The following is a 23,649-nucleotide window of genomic DNA, read 5'->3' as shown; positions in this document are numbered from 1 at the left end:
TGGTTATCAGTTATTTTCAAGCTTTCTTATTTCATGCAAACAATGTCCACATTCCCTATCATTAAGCATTATTCAGAAGAGTCAATAGCTTACTGACAATAACAATATTTAAAACCCCTCAATGCCTGTAGATTTATTGACTTTTTATTTTTAACCTTCACCAATAACTCTTTGGGAAGAAAGTCTTATAAGAAACCAAATAAAATTTTAAAAAATCTGACTAGCATACTGATATGGTTTCGCTCTGTGTTTGCACCCAAATCCCATCTCAAACTGTAATCCCCATGTGTCAAAGGAAGGACCTGGTGGTAGGGGACTGGATCATGGTGGTGGGGGTTCCCCCCATGCTGTTCTCATGATAGTGAGTTCTCACAAGATTTGATAGCTTTATAAGTGGCAGATTCCCCTGCTCTCTTTCTCTCCTGGTGCCTTGTGAAGAAGGTGGCTGCTTCCCCTTCTGCCATGATTGTAAGTTTCCTGAGGCCTCCCAAGTCTTGAGAAACTGTGAGCCAATTAAACCTCTTTCTTTTATAAATTACCCAGTTTCAGGTAGTAACTTTACAGGACTGTGAGAATAGACTAATACACATACTAAGACAAAAAAAATTTATATGATATTAAGTTATATGCTAGGCAGTTAACTAGCTATCAAAGAGTGAATTAGAGACAATATTTGCTTGCTATCTAAAAAAACTTGAAAATGATTTGTGTAATATGTTTAGATATAACATATGTTTAGATATGTGTAATATATATTTAATACAATCATACGATAGCAAAGATCTGGAAATAGCTTAAACAGTCATCAATAAGAGAATGATTCAAGTCCATTTATTTTAAAAATCAGAAAGGATATATATGTATATATAACTGGTTACATGTGTTTGTATGTGTGTATATATTTCTGGAAAGAGTAATTATTCCACTGATAAGAATCAGAGTATCTTTTATTTTATTTCTTTAGAGACAGGGTCTCACTCTGTTGCCAAGGCTAGAGTGCAGTGGCAAGATCACAGCTTACTGTAACCTTGAAATTCCTGGGCTCACAGGATCCTCCCATCTCAGCCTCCACAATAGCTAGGATTATAGGTGTGTACCACCACACCTGGCTGATTTTTAAATTTTATTTGTAGAGATGGGGGTCTTGCTTCATTGCCCAGGCTGGTCTTAAACTCCTGGCCTCAAACAATCCTCCCATGTTGGCCTCCCAAAGCATTGAAATTACATGTGTCTTTAAAGCATTCTGTTCTATGAGTTTTGTCATGAATATTTGTTTTATAATACAAACAAAGCAGTAACAGAGAAGTCAATATTATGATGGTGTTTATAATACATAGAAATAAGTCTTTTATGCATTTCCTTCACATTTTGCTTATTTATAGGGATAATAAGAAACCTACGAGAAGTAAAATTCTGTGAGATTTTTAAGTCAGTTTTCACTATTAAACCTTTATTTTACATTGTTATGTATCTTTGTGTATATGTCTTATAAGACATCTACACATGTTGATATATTCAGACAGCCTTACGTGGCTTCACATTTGTAACTAGCAACTATTTTACTAGTTATTAGCAACTATTTTACTAGTTTCTGTTTTACTCATCCTTCTCTTTGTCATACATAGCATGGGAATTTGATGTTGAGAATTTCTGTATAATGTCAATTCAATAATACAGTTTAAGTTATTATGAGCAGTTCGAGCTTGATAAATGATACCTTCTGCTTATCTTAAAGTAACTTTTTGATTTAAATGTATTAATTTGGTATTCTGAAAAAATATATACTATCTATATCTGGACTACAGGAGAACCTGAACTAAAAGACTGGGGTTACTTACCAGTAATTGGAGTTCTCTGACTGAAAATTTACTCCATAGATCCAAATATTTTGGAGTTATTGCCATGTACCACCTCAAGGAATTGGGAGCTGTTAAAATGAGAATTTCCAGAAGGTTGGCACAACCTTAAGGCATGTGCTAAGTGCTGGTTGATTCCCTTTCTGTGCAAGCCTCAAAAGCTTAACACCCACCTTTGTTCTAATTACACAGGATAGGATGTGTTTATGAGTAATGGTTCTTGAAAGATTACCTAATCAAAGAATTCCAGTTACCAGCAGGGACTCCTTATTTCTTCATTTTATTCTAACATAAATATTTACTTTTTAAAATTTGAGAGCAGTATCAATCCTAAGACAAAAACATTTTAGTATACTTTTTAGTAGGTTTATTAGTGTCAGACACATGTTTCCTACCTTGAGCTTGCAGTTTTCTTAGCAACTTTGCATCTGTGTTATCTAGGAATTCAGCACTGCCAACATTTGGAGGTCGACCCTTCCGACGTCTCATCCTGGATTCCTCTCTTGCTCGCTGTCTATCTGGATTTGGTGGTCTTCCTCTACGACCTTCCATTGCCCTGATATGAGGAATGACATCCTCTTCTTTCAAAAGACACCACTGCATTCCCTTTTGATTAACATTTTGTAGAAATAATATATTACAAACAAAATCAACACAAGAGACCAATATGTCAGAAAATTCTAGCTAAAAATCACATACATTTAAAAATGTATAACATTGGTATAAACTTTATAAATTTCTTTTGTTTCTTTTTTTGAGATGGAGTTTTGCTCTTGTTGCCTAGGCTGGAGTGCAATGGCACAATCTCGGCTTACCGCAACCTCTGCCTACCGGGTTCAAGCAATTCCCCTGCCTTAGCCTCCCAAGTGGCTGGGATTACAGGTATGCACCACCACATCTGGCTAATTTTGTATTTTTAGTAGAGATAGGGTTTCTCCATGTTGGTCAGACTGGTCTTGAACTCCCAACCTTAGGCGATACACCCACCTTGGCCTCCCAAAGTGCTGGGATTACAGGTATGAGCTACCACACCCGGCCAGGAATTTTATTTTTAAATTAAACTTAGACGTATAATTGGTTTTTTTTTGAGACGGAGTCTTGCTCTGTTGCCAGGCTGGAGTGCAGTGGCGCAGTCTCGGCTCACTGCAACCTCCACTTCTTGGGTTCAAGTGATTCTTCTGCCTCAGCCTCCTGAGTAGCTGGGACCATAGGCGTGTGCCACCACGCCCGGCTAATTTTTGTATTTTTAGTAGAGACAGGGTTTCACCATGGCCAGGATGGTCTCGATCTCTTGACCTCGTGATCCACCTGCCTCGGCCTCCCAAAGTGCTGAGATTACGGGCGTGAGCCACTGCGCCTGGCCCGACGTATAATTGTTTATGGCTTTTGGCATATCTTTAATATTCTTACTTTAATGACTTAAGCTTTACTAAATATATATAGAGATTTGTATTTGTATCTATAAACACAGAGATATACATCTTAATCACACTTTCTCAACTATAATGACCACTGAGTTAGCAGATACTTAAAAATATTAGTTGTGCAATGATGCCACTATAGATTGATCTTATCGGGTACCAGTTAAACCAAAACACTAAGCTACCTAAATAATAGATTAAAGTTTCTCTTAATAAATATTACAGCTAATAAATTAAGACAGAAAGAGTTAGAATATCAGCATTCTGCAATACCTAATGAATTAGTAGACCAAAGCAATGAACTTGAATGGTTGCCTATCATCAAAAAGAGACACAACCAGACAGATGTTAGCCTCCTCATGGAGGCTCATACAATTACCTATAAAGTAGTATTGCCCCTCACACATACACACAAAAATCAAACCTGGATTTGATCAGCCTGGGCGACAGAGTGAGACCCCGTTTCAAAAAAACAAAAATAAAAACAAAGAAACAAAACTCATATACCCCATAAATATATATACTGTCTATGTACTTACAAAAATGAAAAAAATTAAAAAGAAATTACATAGTAAAGTACAATAATGGTAGTATGGTTATGAGTCCTTATCTTTTAGAAACACAAATGGAAACATCCCTTCAACAAATTTTGGAAGGGAGAAGTAGATGAGGGTACATGTAAAACAGTATTGGTCAAAATGATAATTCCTAAAGCTTATGATGGGTACAAGGTATATATTATTAGTTCATCTACTTCTGTATATATTTGAGATTTCCTATGATAAGCCTCCTAGTGGATGCACACACCAAACAATACTAGTGTATTATAATTGTGCTTAGCACATAAATACATGTATCCTGTATGTATCAATCAAAACAAATACAGTATGTTATATTACCTTATAGTCCAAAACAATATATTCGGATATAGGAGACATCTTTTTAAAATCACTGTCTTATTTCTTTTTAAGAGTTAATTCCTTCAGTATGAAGGTTAAGGAAAATTTTAAAACTATTTTTCTCTAAAAGTATCCTCAAAGTAGAAATTTTGGTTGAGTCACTCGAAGAAACTGTGCAACCAAAAATAACTCAAAGTTCTTGAGTTTTACTTAATACCATAATTTGCCTAACCTGGGGTAAGAAGTCTATGATATTGCAGTTAATGGGCACTAAATTGTACATGATTATGGATAATAGCTACATCTCACATTCCAAGTATTGTGTTTTGTTCCAGATACTTTGAATACACTTTAATCTTCACAACATTTCTGTCTCATATGGTGGGCTTTTTTGTTTTTACATTACAATTGAGGAGATTCAGGCTGAGTGAGGTTGAATAGACAGTAAAGAAACAGACCTGTCATTCAAACCCACGATTGTCTCACTCTAAAACCTGTGTACTTGACCACTATAAGTACTTGATGTTATAAAGATGTTCTTATACTTGATAAATGACAGACCACAACATTTAGCCATGGAAGCACAGCCAAGATTATGTTCAGACTGTCAGAAAAAATTTAATGCATAAATTCATACATATATATTTATGCTAAAAATAACATCTACACTAATTCCTTTCAGCAATTCGTACGTTAAAAATATTTTTAAAAATTAATTCTAAGGAAAAAGAAAATTTTTTGCTGAGATTCCAAATGAAGTCAATAGAAACGATAGTTGTACGAAGTGTATTTTTAGGTCAAAAGCCACTGAAAAGGAAGACATCAGAATAGTTTCATGTTAGGTTATGTTCACTACCACGGGAAGCTTTTGATTAGTTTAGTTTTCATTTTTTTATTATGTTCTTAAGCACCAAGGCAGCATGTATTATATAAACTGAAAAATATAAAAGTGACATTCATGACACTTTGAAGAGTGATTAATAGAAGCCTGTAAACAAATCTGTATTTGGTTTTTAAAGTATCTTATTAATAATAAAATCAATTTTTGGCCAATATTTTAAGAGTTTTATCAATGTTTCTTATCCAGATACAATTTTTACATAGTTACATTTTTATTCAGCTAGTAAAATACACCTATGCCAAAAGAGGAACAAAATATGTTGGTGCCTAAAACTTACCAGACAAATATAGTGATCATATCATTCACATTTTTGCCCTTGGCATTTAAAAAGTAAATGCTTCCTAAAGAGACTGCATATATTGAATTACTTATAATATTTTCTGACACCTATATTTTAGAAAATGAGAAAAGAATCATTAGGAAAATCTGACACTTATACTACAGATTTAATTCACTGAAGAGACAAAATAATTGTGGGTGACAACAAGTAGTATTTTTCTCAATATACTTTTCCTCAGGAAAAGCAAATACAATTTATGTCATTTTATTCACATGCTATTGGCTTTTTGTCAATCAGAAATTATATATCAAAATAATTTAATTCTTTTTTCTTGATTTCTAAGACTTAAGATAGTAAATGCTGAAAATAATTGTTCTTGACCAAGATTTTTAAAATATGGATAAGAAAAGATGATCAACAAGATGGAGATGGCAGAATATTATGTTTTTGTTTTTTTGAGATAGAGTCTCACTCTGTCGCCCAGGCTGGAGTGCAGTGCCAAGATCTTGGCTCACTGCAACCTCTGCCTCCTGGGTTCAAGTGATTCTCTTGCCTCAGCCTCCCAAGGAGCTGGGATTACAGGCGCCCACCACCACACTTGGCTAATTTTTATATTTTTAGTAGAGACGGGGTTTCGACATGTTGGCCAGCTAGTCTCGAACTCCCGACCTCAGGTGATCCGCCCGCTTCAGTCTCCCAAAAAGTGCTAGAATTACAGGCAGAAGCCACTGTGCCCGGACAAGATTATGTTAGTCATATTATTCTAATTCTGCTTTCAAAAGTTGCTAATTTGTATTCTTAGTGAATAACACATTCACGTCCATAAATACTACAAAGAGAAAAAAGGAAAAAAAGAAAAGGGTTTATGTTTTATTTCAGAAGACTGAATAATCCAGGTAAATAAGTTAATGAAATAAGTGAAAGTACACTGTAAAGCTGTACTATATTATAAAAATGAAGTTTCCACTACTTAAATATTTGTTGAGGCACCTTTACTCTGAGCAAGGCATAACATTATCTAAAGATGAGCCAGAGAGAGTCCTTTTCCCTAAAGGACCACATTTTTAGCAAGGACCTTAGGCTCAGTCTATTCTAAGGCAGGTGACACTAGGACCACACCCTGGGTAGTAATGTATTAAAAAAAGAGTTTAGAGGTTGGGAGAGAAAGTTGTCTAAACTGTCCATATAAAAATTATGATGGCCTGGATTACAGCACAGGAGTTAGAGCTGGAAAGGGAGATGAATAGTACATTGGTCTTTTGGGAGAGAGAATGGACTGAAATTGTTGAACACTGCCTGGATGTGAAGTAGGAAAGCCTGGATGTAAACCAGAAAGGCAGTTAAGGTTTGGAATGGTTTCTAAACCACATGAAAAGGGAAATACATGGCAATGAGGTTTTCTTACTGAACACATAAGGATGGAGAAATATTTGAGAAAACTGGCAAATAAACTTATTTGCTCAATTTTTTATGACTTGTAAACAGATTTTTAAAGAAAGAAAACATTTCTTTTTAGTGTGTTCTTAATTCTGTATTCAGAAATTCAAAAGAGATCATGAAATTTATTTTAAATATGACCTTCATATTTCAACATTTCTGTTATATAGGCTTCATAAATAAATGACTTCAAAGGATAGGTGAACCCTTCATGAGCAACCGTTTTTGTATTCACCTAATCTCAGACAGTAAATTGCCTAATTAACTGGGTTTCCCATGTTTCACTGAAAGCTACAATAAATATGCGGTTTAGTAGCCACATGTTTAGATCTTAATGGGATGTATTCTCAAGTCTCATTCCTGATTTAATTTTACTTCCTGGCTTGTCTTCTTCTTTTGTTGCTCCCATTTTAAAAAAATACTTGTAAGCTGATTTATTTTTGGTGAAAAGCAGTATATAATTATGTAAATGCAGTAAACCAGTCCACCAAAAGCCAATTAGCTGAATGATTTATAGGCCAAGTTATGGGTGACTTTTTTTTCCGAACTTTTAGTATCACCAAGACTATGATACAGCAATGTCACCATGGATTTATAGTCCTGTGCCACTAGATGCACAGCTTCCCAAGTTAACATTTGAGATGCCTAGTACTGTACTTTCTGAATGCTCAGTCTTATATAAGTGAATGGAGGGACTTTCCCCTACTCTTCTCATATTTTTCTGGTTTGAGAACTATATCCTAGTCCTTGCTTCCGGCAGTAAAATAGTTGTGTATGTTTTAAATATGGATTAAGGCAATTGGTGTGACAATTTAAGGCCAATTAGTCATTCAGTGGATTGATCATTTACCAAATTGATTTCTGGTTAAATAATTTTCAGTAAATTTAATAGCTTAAGTAAACAAAGTTAATTTTTTACTACCTTTCTTTTTGAAATTATACTTTCAGAATCCTTTACTTCCTAATTTGTTTAAATGAAACCTTTAGAACGTCACACCTAAAAGCAAATCGATCTTAAAGATCTTTTATATATATTTACATTACAGATGAGAGAAGTTAGCTTCAGTGTTTCAAAGTAATGTAAGATACTAAATTACCCTCCTAGAACTAAAAAAATTCTTAGGGCATGAGCAAAGAAAGGGTATCAGATATTTGTGATAAAAGTTGGCAATTCATATAAAAAATTAACATCATGAGGAAAAAAATCAAAATTTTGTTGGTTCCTTATGCCTATTTCACAGTTTAGTATTGTATCTATTTCTAGCTACTTAACAGTGCCAGAGGTAGGTGGTGAGAGGGTGACATATTATAAACTTTATGACAGATATTCTTAAGCCACCCTACTCATAGAGCTTATTATACCACACACTACATAGCACTTAAAAGATGTGAAAGACTAAGAACCGTGAGGAAAGGTGTCATCTGTTAAAAACAGGTGAGAAAGACGTGGTTTGATACAGTTGTTTCCACAATGCTGACTATGCTTTCTACTTACTCATAGCATGCCATCCTCTGATAGTCACGACTTTATATCTCCTCCTCCTATATCTTCCTCCTAAAATCTTGGATTCATATAGTTGGCCTCTTAGTACAGGCCTTGCCTAGCCACAAAAATCCTACCTGGTAGATCAGTGACATAAATTTCCAGACTTTTACATTTCTGGTACTGATCTTTCATGTTCTCAGTGTCCATTCGTGCCCACAGCTATGTTGCATTAGGTGTGACAGTTAACAGCAGAGCTGAATTAGAACTCTGGTTGTTGACTCCCAATCTTTTGTTCTTTACTTAATTCGAAATAATTACCAACATTATAAGTGTGCCAGAAACTGTGTGTTGCCTACCTTATTGTGAAGCCTTCTCTTACTCCTTATTAACAAAACCCTAACTTTTAGCTGGGCAGCATTGATTGTGCCTACTGTTTTATCTTCCCCAGAGAATAAGCTTCTCCAAACCAACACTCATTTTTTTGTACACTTCAGTTTCTCTATGAACACTAGCTTCTCCTCAAAGTCAGGCTTTCAGTTTCATTTCTGTACTGAAAGGTGTGTTCACAATTTCCTCTACAGGAAAATGCCTTTAGGGGACATTTATGTGGGGAAAAAATGCCTGGCACATTGTCTGTCATAAATATTTATTGATTAAATGACTCAGAACAAAGGCTCTTTTCGGTAAGAACTGTAGACATTTTACTTTTTGTGGACTCGTGCATTTTTAAAAAGAAGAAACACTATACGTCTTTCTAAATGCAACATCTCAAAGAAAATAAGCAACATTTTTCTGAGTCATTTTAAACTTGCTGCTTCTTTGCATCTTTCAATTTTCTGCATTTTTTTGGCCTGATAACAATAGACATTCCATACAATGCTTCTAAACCACCTGGTTAAAAAAAATAAAGTCTTTATGCTTAGATATATAGTTTTCTACAATTCAAAAAAATGCTTTTCAAGGTAGATCATCATATATTTCAAAATAATATGTCATTAACAATTTATTTTGATGCCTTCCTCTATTCCTAAGTAATATGTAAATATCCCTTACCTTAGTATTGTATTTAGGTAAATAAAAATAATGCTATTTTATTGCCAGAATATGTGTAGTTCAACCTTACTTTCTTTTATTCTGACAATCAAACACAAAGTAAAATAAAAACAATGACATTTTATTCAACAAGTTTTTTATAATGTGATAAAACAGAAGTCCATAGGAAATTTATTTACCTTACACCATTTTCAAAGGGGTTTCTAAAACTGCTAACAGAAATTCATTAAAAGGTATCCAGCCAGTACAGCATGGACTTACAAAGAGTAATATAATTGTTTTATTCCATGAAGTCTATATCGCTCCTCTAAAATCAAGATTTTTACAGAAGCTGGTAAGAAATGTTTGAAAACTATCAGTAGATGCTGAAAAGTAGCTGATTCTACAAATTCCTCACTACATCTGTGGACCAAAATAAATAAAACTGATAATGAATACATTAAGTGTATCTTATTCCCTATTTCTTTCTTTCCTTTTTTCTTTTTTTTTTTTTAATTAGAGACAGGGTCTCAAGTCTGTCACCCAGGCTGGAGTGCAATGGCATGATCATAGTTCTCTGTAGTCTCAAACTCATGGGCTAAAGCAGTCCTTCCACCTCAGGCTCTCGGGGAGCTGGGACTACAGGCATGCACCACTATGCCCAGGTAATATTTTATTTTTTGTAGAGATGGAGTCTCAATACGTTGGTCAGGCTAGTCTTGAATTCCCAGCCTTAGGTGATCCTCTTGCCTCGGCCTCCCAAAGTGTTGGGATTACAGGTACGAGCCACTGTGCTGGGCCTTTCATCCCCATTTCATTTGTAATCCTATTTTCTTGAATTAAGGGCATCTCTTCTTTTTAAAGGTATAAATTAGACTGTTGCCCTTCAGTTAATGATCAATTTACCTAAATTTTAATAAATATAAGCTCATATACCTCTCATCTTATTGTACTTTACAAAAATTACTTAATATTTTCAACAAGTGTTTGCTGTTAATATTAATAATTATATATATATATAATCATACCTTAAGCCCAGAAATATCTTGAATCAAACAATGATTAACTTATGCAAAATATCCATGGTACTCAACAACAACAAAAAGGTATCCAAACAGGAAGAGAGGAAATCAAACTGTCTTAAGATACAATATGATTCTATACCTAGAAAGCCCTATAGATTGTGACAAAAGGCTCCTAGGACTGATAAATAAGTTCAGTAAAGTTTGAGGATACAAAATCGATATACAAAAATCAGTACATTTCTATATGCCTATAGCATCAAAGCTGATAGCCAAATCACGAACACAATCCCATTTACAATAATAACTACAAAAAGAATAAAATACCTAGTAATATAGCTATCCAAGGAGGTAAAAGATCTCTACAATAAAAATTACAAAACACTGCTGAAAGCAGTCAGAGAAGACACAAATGGAAAAATGTTCCATGCTCATGGATAGGAAGAATCAATATTGTTAAAATGGCCATATTGCCCAAAGCAATTTACAGATTCAAAGCTTATTCCTATCAAACCACCAATGTCATTTTTCACAGAATCAGAGAAAACTATTCTAAAATTCACATGAAACCAAAAGAGCCCAAATTGCCAAAGCAATCTAAGCTAAAAGAACAAAGCTGGAGGCATCACACTTACCTGACTTCCAGCTGTACTACAAGGCTACAGTAACCAAAACAGCATGGTACTGGTACCAAAACAGATACACAGATCAATGGAACAGGACAGAGAAACCAGAAATAAGACTGCACACCCATGACCACCTGATTTTTGACAAAGTCAACAACAACAAGCAATAGAGAAAGAACTCCCTTATTCAATAAATGGTGCTGGGATAACTGACTAAACATATGCAGAAGATTGAAAGTAGACCCCTTCCTTTCATCATATACAAAAATTAACTCTATATGGATTAAAGACTTAAATGTAGGATCTAAAACTATAAATTCCTAGGAGCAAAACTAGGAAATACCATTCTGGACATCGGCCTTGGCAAATAATTTATTACTAAGTCCCTAAAAGCAATTGCAACAAAAATAAAAATTGACAATTGAGACCTAATTCAACTAGAGCTTCTGTACAACAAAAGAAACTGTCAACAGACAACCTACAGAATGGGAGCAAATATTCACAAACTATACCTCTGACAAAGGTGTAATATCTAGACTCTATAAGAAACTTAATTCAACAAATAAAAAATAACTCCATTAAAAAATGAACATGAACAAACACTTCTGAAAAAAGAGATATACATGGAGCCAACAAATATACGCAGAAATGCTCAGCATCCTTAAACATTAAAGAAATGCAAATCAAAACCACAATGAAATACCATCTCATTCTGACACTAGTCAGAATGGCTATTAAAAAAGGGTTTTTGAATTATGGGCTTTTTTCTTTAAAAAAATAATATTAAAAACAAAGAAATTCTTAAATGTAAGAAACAAGGATTTTATCTTTTCTGAAATAAAATACTGATGGGCTGCTGTTTCTCTTTCAGATTTATCACAGATTGCTGTATATACTTTGGGGTGAGGGGACTTGTTTTTTGTTTTCGATTAACTTTTTTACTTCTTTAGTATTTAATGTTGAGATTAATGGCCTTAGATGTAAATTATACTTCTGGAAGGAATAAATCATTTTCTCAATAAACAAGAGAAAAACCCAGAATTCTGTACTGCAGATATTATCTTCTAGCAGAAAGTATTATCTCCTAAATTTTACACGTAAAATATGGAGAATTGGAATTCCACTGATAAAATTTTTGTAATGTGTCAAGTAAAATTAGAACATACAGAACTATTGTTGGGGGTTTAGTAATATGTTTTAAGAGGAAAAAGTCTGGGCGCAGTGGTGCACACCTGTAATACCAGCACTTTGGGAGGGCAAGGCTGGCGGATCATGAGGTCAAGAGATTGAGACCATCCTGACCAACATACTGAAACCCTGTCTCTACTAAAAATACAAAAATTAACTGGGTGTGGTGGCATGTGCCTGTAGTCCCAGCTACTAGGGAGGCTGAGGCAGGAGAATCGCTGGAACCTGGGAGGTGCAGTGGATAGTGCCACTGTACTCCTGCCTGGTGACAGACAAGGCTCCATCTCAAAAACAAAAAACAAAAAAACAAAGAGAAAAAAATGATGAAGAAATTATATTTCCCTGGCAAATGTTTTAATAGGAGAATAGAGTCATCCCTTGGCAAACAGGACCCCCCTCTATGAATACCAAAATCTGCAGATATTCAAGTCCCTGAATAAAAATAATGTAGTATTGGCATATAACCTATACCTACCTTCCTGAATACTTTAAATCATCTCCAGATTACCTATAATATCAAATGCAATGTAAATGTTACCCAAATAGTTGTTACATTATACTCTTTAGAGAATCATGACAAGGAAAAATGTCTGCACATGTTGAGTACTGATACAATTTTTTTCCTGAGTATTTTCAATCCATAATTGGTCAAATCCAGGAATGCAGAAAACACAGATATGGAGGAGGGCTGACTATACAAATGAATCTGCAATACAGCATTTCATTTGCTATCAAACACCCCAATAGACATATGAAGCTTGGAAAACTATAGTTGTAACATTTAAGATCATTTTGTACAATCTCCACGTATTTGGAAAACTATGAATTCTCAGCTTTATTAGATTACAAAGAATAGAGGTATTTACTTTTAAAAGACAGGAATTTTTTTTCCTGTTGTTGTTTTTTTAAGAACGAGTCTCACTGTGTCGCCTAGGCTGGAGTGTAGTGGTGCAATCTTGGCTCACTGAAACCTCTGCCTCCCAGGTTCAAGCAGTTTTCCCTGCCTCAGTCTCTCGAGTAGCTGGGACTATAGGTTCCCACCAACATGCTCAGCTGATTTTTGTATTTTTAGTAGAGACTGGGTTTCACCACATTGACTAGGCTGGTCTCGAACTTCTGACCTCAAGTGATACGCCCACCTTGGCCTCCCAAAGTGCTGAGATTGCAGGCATGAACCACTACACCTGGCCTGTTTTTCACATTATATACATAAAACAAGAAAATTTTAGAAAATATACAACATGCAAAAAATGTAGAAAGAAAAAAAAAATCCATTATCACCATTACATCCATTATTCGTTTTGACAAATTTTCTTCTAGTCTTTTAATAGCATTTTTTTAAACATGTTTCATCATCCAACCACTTACACAATTTGCATAAAAGCAGATCTATTGTAAACACATATGGTCATCATTGTAGCTTTGTGCCACACTATATTTTCTATCTTCTACAAAATTTAGGGTGATCAAAATTATTTCACATCATAATTACTGTAACAAAAATACATAATCTTGGTTTTCATAGAAAATTCTTATATAATGATATACATTTCCAGTTAACCATATGCTTATACCTATGAATCATATAACCCAGTATATAGAAATATACATGGTTTTATAACTTTATGCACTTCTAATTAATTAACTAGAACACTTTTTTGGATGACTTACCTTTAATTGTTCTCTAAAAGTATCCTGAATTTCTGTGTACTAGTTTTGGTTTTAGCTAAAACAAATGCTCTCAAAATTGTGAATGTTTTCCCCTAGCATTCTGCTGAAATATTAGCGGCTTAACATATTTGGCTTTAGTAATTTATCCTATTTCCTTGATTGGAATTGATCTCATAAGACAATATGCATTTGGAAAACACTGATTATATTTAATAAAAAGTGAATGGATGTCAAAGAACATGCTACTCTGTGCAATGAGGCTTTTTAGATTAGGTCTAATTGTCACTGATACAAAACTAAAAATCCTTTATGTGTTAAATAGCAATTAGCTTTCCTCTCAGAACAAAAATCTAGTGAACTTAAAATCATAAAGATATCTTTGGCATAAATAATACAAGTAAGAATCTGACAATATGAATCAAAAAATTTTTAAAAAATTTTAAAGTTTCTAATATGTTTTATGGCTATAAAACTGATTTAGTGTATATAGAATGTGTAACACTGTGGTTCACTACAATTCTAAGAATCTGGTGACAGATTTAGTCTAAGTCAAATTTTTTTTTTTTTTTTTGCTTAAAAAGAAAGAAAAATAGAAAACCCTAGAATATATTTCTATAAATCTCAGATAAACACATTTTGGCATTTTAGAACTACCAATAAAGAGACAGGTAGATCTGGACATAACTTCTTTCTTTAAAAGTCATGGACTACAATAGAAAATAGGTTACATGATGTATGCAAAAGATTACTTTTTCAGAAACCTTGAGTTCTAGTTATGCCTCATCCTTGTTGATGTTGTGTGACCTTAAAAAATTCATTTAAGCTCCAAAACTCATTCGCCTAATTTTAAGAAACTCTTGCAGAATAAGGAAGACCTTTTCCATTTCTAAATTGTAAAATTAAAGGGTAAGAGGATAGAAAAACCTGCCTATTCACAAAATTTTAATTGCCAAAATTTTTTTTTCTATGCATTACAATGGGACAGAAGAGAGAGAGGTTCAATCAAGAAAGAAAATATCAACTTCAGCTGGCTGAGCATTTTAGCCTTTTTGAAATATTTTTATGCACATGATCTCATTTTAATATTGTCATAATCCTATGAGGCAGAAGTGTAATTATCATAGTCTCTATTTGGCAGATAAAAAAGTTGAGGGAAAAGGGGGCATTATTTTGTTATTGTTCAAAATTACAAGAGTATACAAGAGTATTTCATGGATTAACAAGAATCTAGGTCTCGTCACTCCTTAACTGGGACCCCTTTCAATGCAGCTAAAGGGAGTAATAAGCACATGCAGCTGAATACAACTAAGGAACAAAGGGAAAGCATTAAAGGAAAACACAGGAAATGAGATCTACTTGGTGGGTTTTTTTTGCTGACTGCTGAGGATGTGTGCTTAACACCATAAACTCAAAGGAGCTGTGGTGATATGTTCTCAAATGTGCACCAATTAATGTAAAAAGTGAATTTCTGCAGAAATTTCATTCATCTAATTTTAAGGAATGACAAAAAAATCTTATCAAACTTGTGAAAATGCGTCATATAGTGTAGCATAATCAAATGGACAAGATTCTTCCAAAATACTAGGGCATATACATCCTCTTTGGGACTGACTTATAATAATAGGGGTTTCATATTCAAATTAGTTTTTAAAACTAGCTGTACTTTTCAGGAAACTAATGTTTTCCTATATTTCATATGAACATCCAGATACTTTTATACCTGTATAAACTGTAAAGTTATAGATTGAATTAATAAACAGGAAAAATTTACTTAAATATGAAAAAGATACCTATTATGTCAAAGCTCCTTGTTAAACATAGTAAACTGAGGCCTTAATGAGTGCTTACCACAAAGTTATATGTATAGCCATATGAATTAATTAATGAAAGGCAATGCTCCAGAGTGTAGTGAAATTTACTTCATTTGGTTATGGTACTACTTTTTGGTTCAAAGACTATACTTTTTAAAAAGTGGATACCTGCGGTCCATCTCTGGCTTCATAGAAGTCACCCACTCTTATTTTTGCACTGAAGCTGAAATTGTCCCTTGAGATATCCATTATTCCATTTCTGCTGAGATACTGAAAAAATCACATATTTTTCCACTTCAGGTTTTAATAATTACAACCCAGCTTTCATGTATTGCTAGCTTCACGGCACTAATGTTTTGCATACTCTATCAAGGGGCTATAAATTTATAGGAGATCAATTTAGGTTACGTACAATAGTCCCATACAAGAGAATATTTAGTATCAAGGAACTTTATCCAAGAAATGAGTACGCTTTTTTTTTGTACATGATCATGCTTAATAGGCACCAAATGTACATTATTTGGTGAAAAGTATGTACCTTTATTACTTCAGGGTACTGCCTAAGTTTCTTTCCACATGGAGCATAATACGCTACTTCTCCTTGAAGGCGCCCTCCAAAGTTTCTTATTCTTGTCTCTCTCTGCCAGCTATACATAACAGAAATGAAGGTTATGACATACTTAAGAAAGCTTTTAAAAATTAAAAAATAGTTAAGTATACATGTTCTCTAGAAAACATGAAAAATAAAAACAAAAAAAAACTCCTCCAAAAACCCAAATAACAATTAAAACTATTTAGATTTTTAGCTAATTCAACCAAAAAATTAATGATTCAATTTATAAATATTTAAACTCCATCAATATTTTTAGAAATCATAATTAATTACTTTGGGTACTCTGACATTTCAGTAACATGTCAACGTGCACTATTTTTTACATCTGAAAAGCTTTAAGTTAGGAGTAAAGTAAACCTGGCTGTCTGCTGCTTGAGGTTCATGTACATTCAGTCTGAAAGCTGTCATTTCTAATTAAACCATTTTAGCCAAACTCTGTTGTGTCTCTCAATTTTGACCAAAGTGGCTTCTACTGTCCTTTAATTCTATCTTCACAAAAGCTTCTCAAAGTCTCACTGTATTCCTGCCCTTTGCCATCTGATTTGCTCTTGGTTCTTTTTCAGTCATGTTCCTACTTGGTTGCATCATCCCACCCCAGCTCTGCCATACATCAAGGAAAGAGGCTTAATTTCAGTTTTCTGATATATCAAATTCCTTGCCCTTCGCTCTGGCTCTTCTGCTCTAATAAATACTATGCAGCTTATGGACTTCTTTTATTAACTGTAGAGAATGAGAAATCAAGTATACCTCAAACATGCATAAATAAATGGGGGAAAAAGAAAAAGGAAAACCTTATTTTGCATACCCATATTCCAATGGAATACGCAGTTCACGTTCATCTGTTACTCTTCTTCTTTTGGAAGTGCCTTTAAAAAAATTCAACTGGTTAAAATAAAAAATGCATTTATATAGATAATAATCTTTTGATAGTTTAGAAACTTTTCTTTAAAAAAGTATATTTTAATGATGGATTATTTAGTGTATTTCTGTAATTTACACTTTATTTTTAGATGGTTTTCAATAAAAACACTGTATAAGGCAGGGAGCTTTTTTTCTTCTTTTGGGTCTGAATGACAGAGTTACTGTTTTTTTCTCTCTAAAGAAAATACAATCCAAGGTAAAAACATACAACTTTCCTCTCATTTTGTTATTAAAGAGATGGCTATGGAAATAGAGGTTTCAGAAAAACAATTTAAATTATTGACTTTGAACATATGAAGTTTCAGATGCTGGAAAATTTCAACAGCTGGCTCATACATTTAGAGACGATTTAATTTCTATGTCCATATACTTCCATAGTAAAAAACACTACCAGGTCTTTTAATTAACCTAAACCACCAAGGAGCAGGATTAGGATTTTATGTAAAAATTTTCAAAGACAGAGATCAAGTTTCAGAAACGCAAATAAATTCATCTAAAATTAGTAGGCCGTCATACTGGTTGGTATGTGGTAAATAAAAGCAAAGCTAGAAATTGATAAGAGGAGAGTGAAATAAGTAAAACAACAAAATATTTTACTACATATATTTTCTTAGACATTGAATGAGAACTGAAAGTAGTTTTGAAATATTAAATGTAGAAACTTTTAATGAAGACCTCTAGGAATTTATAAAAAGTCAAATAGGAAAACAAAAAGACATGGCATGTTAATGGAATAGGAATGCTACTCACTAATAGAAATGACATTGGCTATATGTTGGGCAGATAGCATCTTAAGTAACCAAGTGAACTTTTTTATAAATACTGTTGGCCCTTGAACAATGTGGGTTTGAACTGTGTGAGTCCACTTAGATACAGATTTTCCTCCACCTCTGTCACCCATGAGACAGCAAGACCAATCCTGTTCTTCCTCAGCCTACTCAACATGAAGATGAGAATGAAGAACTTTATGATGATCCACTTCCACGTAATGAAGAGTAAATGCATTTTCTCTTGCTTATGACTTTCTTACTAACATTTTTCTTTTCTCTTTATTGTAAGAATACAGTATATAACACATACAACATATATTAATTGACTATTCATGCAATCAGTAAGGCTTCTGGTCAACAGTAGGCTAATAGTAGTTAAGTTTTTGAGGAACCAAAAGTTACATACAGATTTTCAATTGTTTAGGGGCCAGTGCCCCTAAACCCTGCATTGTTCAAGGGTTAACTGTACAAAAAAGTCCAATTGTCAATTAAATTCTATATTCTAGAAGCACAAACTGAACACAAAAGCAGAAAAGATTCAAAAAACAAAAGAACTGTCATCAGTCAGATCCTTAAACTGGAAGCTCAGGGGGAAAAAAGACCAGGTAATGGGTCATATCCTCTGAAAATACATGCTGACCTTCCTTAGCGAACCTAAAATCTAGCTTTAATCTTGATTCCCATGAGATCATCTCCAGAACACTCTACCAATAAAAATTCTTGCTATGGGTTGACTTCTATTTTAGAATAATAAAAATAAAGTGTAGGTACCAGAGTGTGGGCTTGAAGTAAGTGTGGAAGAAGATGTACCAAGAAAAGCAGGTGACTGGGATTCAGAACATAAGGCAGCAGGAGCAGAGCCTGGGGCTTTTGCTATGTGGAGGTTACGAGGTGTTGAGTGAGCTGTGAGACTCATGGAAGGGCTTTTGACAGAGGAAGTTGTTTTATTCAGTTTCATTGAAGTTTTCTCTCCTTCAGTATCACTATCTGATTCATCTTGGTCTTTATCATCATCATCTTCTTCTTCTGATCCTTCTGTATCTGATTCTGAATTACTATCTGATTCTGGGAAGTAAAAGAAGCATTTGTATATTATAACTAGTAATCACCAATAATTTGCAGTTTGTATCTAATGGACTAGTTCAGGAACCAGCACCTGTGAATGAGAACTCAAATGAGCACTTTTCCTGAAGAGTAAATACTATAAACTATTTGAGAATAATGTATGTAGGCTATAAATCTTCAAAAAAATTTTTAAAGTGTAAGTTTTACTCAAATTAAAACAGTTCTCATGTGACACTATTCACATGAGTTATGCTTAATGGCTTCTTAATAATTTTTTATTTAATGGAGAAACTAAAGTAAAAGAGGGAATTAAACTGACTATTCACACAGATTCCAATGGCTTAAGAAGTATAGTAGGTCGAATATGAGAAAGAGAAATCTGGAACTACCATCATACTTTCATTTGGGCTTTGGAGTAAAAGAAAACAATTTTCAACAGGAGATTCTTGGTTTTTTGGCTGCAGTTTTTCTATTTACATAAAAGACTTCATCAGGCTTTTCAGGCCTCTCAAAAAATCAGGCTTACGGAAATAATTATAGTAGGATAATTTAATAATTTGTTTGTTCTAGCTTTGTAATCCTATGCATGATGCATCCATTCCTCTAGATATGTAAAATCTATTACTAGATTAAACTTGATAAACATAAGAGCGATACTTAGACTGTTTCCTCATAGTTCCCAGAACAATGGCTCTTGTGGAATTCTAGTTTGTGTGATACTATTTGCCTATATTGAAATTTATTATAAAAATTAGTTTTAAAAGTTATGAATATTGATATTTATGATCATGCAAAGTTGTTTTATGGGAACCCCAGGAAGAGTGGTTCTTACCCTGAGCACAAAATTTGTTTTTAACTTATAGATACTTTAAATTGTATATCTGAGTATATTTTCCTGTTCATTTAGCTGCTAAAATAATTACTTGAATCTGTAGCTGACCAGTAACAAATCCACAAACATTTATAATATGTATTTCATTTGTGTATTCACAATTTAAGCTTTCTTGTATTTTATGTTTTCAATCTTCTGTGGAATGAGGAGAGCGAAGGAAAATAAAAATATAAAGAAGTTAACCCCCAACCCAGCAAAAAAAAAAAAAAAGTAGAAAGTGACTCAAAATTAAATCAGAGAGTACTGTATATGCTATTTAATGAATTCTGTGTTATTGTTGGAAATTTATAGTGATTTAGGTTTTCGGTACCTTCTGAATGTGACTATAATTTTACCTTTTTTCAAAACAGCTGGTGATACATTTTAGCAAGTAGTAGAAGAAATAGAACAAGGGTGGTCCTAAATGAAACAAAAATTAAGCAAGTTGATGAAATGATGTCTTAATTATGCATCATTTGTATTCACTCTAAAGTGATTATTTGTTTAATGTCAAATGAATAACAAGCTGATAATCTGACTTAGGATTTCCAGTATCAATTACTCCTGTATTTTATGAGCTCATTATAGAAATGCAAAAAGCTGTGTGAGACATAGTAAATGACACTGATCTTAAGTCTGAATTAAGAAGTCCTTTAAAATGTTTGATTCACATAGCATTTAGAAAAATACTTTAAATTTTAAAATGAAAATAACCTGATTGGCTGTTGTCAGATTCATCATCTTCATCATCTTCCTCATCTTCTTCCTCATCATCTTCCTCTTCATCCTCATTTGAATCTTCAGAATCTTTACTACTGGGAATGTCTGAATCTGTTCCTCTGAATTGTTCCACTAAAGATTTTGTAGGATGGGAGTGATGCTGTGTTTTTACTGGGTTTACATTATTGCTAACAGCTTTTTCCTTCCCTTGACTATGCAGGATGGGAGAGGCAGAGGGCATTACAGGTGTCTGATTGCCAGGGGTTCTTCTGCCACTTGTACTCAAATTTACAGGTGAGGAAAAAGGAGTGCTACTTGCAGCAATAATGTTTTCGTTAATCTTGTTCTGCATTTTAGTTTTGGTAGTAAGTGCTAGAGGAGCTTCTTGAATGACACTTTGAATAACTCCATTTGGTTGGTGATTACCTAAAAGTGCATTTGTTAAGAATGGATTCGAGTGGTTGTTTTCTAATGTTTGTTTTGGATGTGCTGGTGAACTAGAGGTTGCTTTTGGATTTGACAAAGCTGCAATAACCTTCTTCAGGCTCTTAGATGACTCTTGTTTCTTTAATTGTGATGGGAATGCCTGTTTATATTGTTCCTGTTGAAACATAAGTTAAAAAACATAACAAAATGTACCAAAAAACAAAGATTGCTTTTATTTGCTTTCAATATCTAAAAACAAATTACAGTTATCATATCATACACAAATTTAAATCATGATATACAAGTGCTATAAAAGTAGCAACAGCTATGACCGTTGTTACTTGTATATCATGATTTAAATTTGTTGCTACATCTTGGCTATATCTAATTAAAATTTAATTAGTTTTCCCCTCTCAAAAATTATATGCCTTTTGACTACCCCCTCTTTACTGCTGCTTCAATTTTCATAATAATCCAAACCTGAAACCATTTCTTTGCATGAAATAGCCTCCTTTCAGAAATTTCAAGCCGACAAAATACTGTTTATTCTTCAAGATCCAACCCAAGAAGCTTTCTAGGTTTCCCAGCCAGAAGCATTCTTTGCCTCTATCCTTTGCACTCCTTTACCTCTCTACATAGATGTTTCTCAACTTAGCATGGGTGACTTCCCCATATACTCGTCGAAAGCTGAAAATATTAAGTCAATAATAGATGTAATACTCCTAACCTATCAAATATCATAGCTTAGTCTAGTCTACCTTAAATGTGCTGAAAACACTTTTATTCGCCTAAAGCTGAGCAAAATCACCTACCAACACAGTACGCTGTAGAGTATCGGTTGTCTGCCCTTGTGACCATGTGGCTGACCAGGATCTGCAGCTCACTGCTGCTGCCCAGCATCAAGGGACTATTATATCACTTTCTACTGAATGTGTATAGCATAGCATTCATGCCATTGTAAAGTTGAACGATCATAAGTCAAACAGTTCTAAGTTGGCGAGCATATGAACTCTTATGCCATACCACCTTTAGTATACATAGCATATGCCTATGTGCCTTAAACCTCTAAGGAGGTAAGTTAACATCCTGAATAATGAATTAGCACTTATTTATTCACCTTTATGGTCTTCCTAAGACATTGTTCAGAGCCCTATACTTGGTATGTACTCAAAAAACAGTTTTAGGTTGCTGAATGAATAACTTCTTGAGCAAGAAGAACTTCTTTGAAGCAAAGATTTAAGATACTAAGCTGGTGGAAATAGACATTCAACATTCTGTAGGATCTACTTTAGCTTGCCTTTTACACACTAACATTCCACAGTAAACAATTTAGAAAAATACAATTTTCTTGGAAAAGATTAATTTACATAACATAAAATTTCTGTCTATAAAGAAACAAAAAATTATTTATTAGAATCTCCTTGAAAACAATAAAATCATGAATTTTATAAAGTTACTCTAATTAAAATATTATATAAAAATAAACAGCAGCAGAACTGTTAAAATCTCTTCAGTTAATAGAAGGAATTGAATTTCTTAATCTAAGGTAAAATTCTGCATTGAAAATGATCGCTTTGAAATTAAGATCAGCAGTGTTGTCAGCATCAGACCTGGGCTCCTAACACTCCAATCAGCAAAGATTTGTGACAGAGATTTCACAAGTGTAAATGCTGATGAAATGTCATATGAAATACTTATTAAATATTTTTATTTTATTATTATTATTATCTTGAGACACAGTCTCACTCTGTCACCCAGGATGGAGTGTAGTGGCGTGATCTTGGCTCACTGCAACCTCCACCTCCTGGGTTCAAGTGATTCTCTCGCCTCAGCTTCCCGAGTAGCTGGGACTACAAGTGTGTACCACCACACCCAGCTAATTTTTTTTTGTAGTTTTAGGGATTTCACCATGTTGGCCAGGCTGGTCTCAAACTCCTGACCTCAGGTGATCAATCCACCACACTCCCAAAGTACTGAGATTACAGGCATGAGCCACTGCACTTGGCATGAAATACTTATTAAATATTTTAAAGCAGCAGTACTAACAAAGCAATAAGCAATGTAAACTTTTTATCTTAACACCTAAACTATATTAGTTTAGAAAATTAAGTTATTAAGATAATTCTTTGTAAATAAAAACTGTCACAGCCAGGCGCGGTGGCTCACGCCTGTAATCCCAGCACTTTGGGAGGCCGAGGCGGGTGGATCACGAGGTCAAGAGATCGAGACCATCCTGGTCGACATGGTGAAACCCTGTCTCTACTAAAAATACAAAAAATTAGCTGGGCATGGTGGCGCGTGCCTGTAATCCCAGCTACTCAGGAGGCTAAGGCAGGAGAATTGCCTGAACTCAGGAGGCGGAGGCTGTGGTGAGCCGAGATCGCGCCATTGCACTCCAGCCTGGGTAACAAGAGCGAAACTCCGTCTCAAAAAAAAAAAAAAAAACTGTCGCAATATTTGTATCTAAGGTAATACCTTACAAAGAGAAAGTGCTTAATTAGTAATTATTCAGTAAATTATGGAAAATTATATTAAATAGATATACCTTTTCAATGTAATTTTATAGCAAAATTCTTACATAAAATCTTTAATATATACAAGATTTAAATTTTCAGCAGAAAAATTAGTGTCTT

General features: G+C 33.9%; 1 protein-coding gene across 22 annotated transcripts in view; it reads right to left on the bottom strand.

Moving 5' to 3' along the window:
• Positions 1–23,649, bottom strand: part of BAZ2B (bromodomain adjacent to zinc finger domain 2B) — a 432,545-nt gene that overhangs the window by 92,623 nt on the left and 316,273 nt on the right. For 14 of the 22 annotated variants that reach the window (XM_064382695.1, XM_064382705.1, XM_064382698.1 and 11 more), the window contains 6 exons: positions 20,585–21,191; positions 18,706–18,999; positions 17,049–17,109; positions 16,169–16,277; positions 15,799–15,900; positions 2,252–2,462 (listed from right to left, as the gene is read on the bottom strand). In XM_064382695.1, coding sequence (XP_064238765.1) covers positions 2,252–2,462; positions 15,799–15,900; positions 16,169–16,277; positions 17,049–17,109; positions 18,706–18,999; positions 20,585–21,191 — 1,384 coding nt within the window. The remainder of the gene's footprint in view (positions 1–2,251; positions 2,463–15,798; positions 15,901–16,168; positions 16,278–17,048; positions 17,110–18,705; positions 19,000–20,584; positions 21,192–23,649) is intronic. The other 8 variants (XM_064382704.1, XM_064382706.1, XM_064382709.1 and 5 more) reach the window with 2 other exon arrangements.

The sequence above is a fragment of the Aotus nancymaae genome, unplaced genomic scaffold, assembly GCF_030222135.1.
Source record: "Aotus nancymaae isolate 86718 unplaced genomic scaffold, 86718_ANA_hifiasm-v0.15.2.pri h1tg000029l, whole genome shotgun sequence".
In the NCBI taxonomy this organism is placed as follows: domain Eukaryota; kingdom Metazoa; phylum Chordata; class Mammalia; order Primates; family Aotidae; genus Aotus; species Aotus nancymaae.
This window is presented reverse-complemented; position numbering and strand designations above follow the sequence as displayed.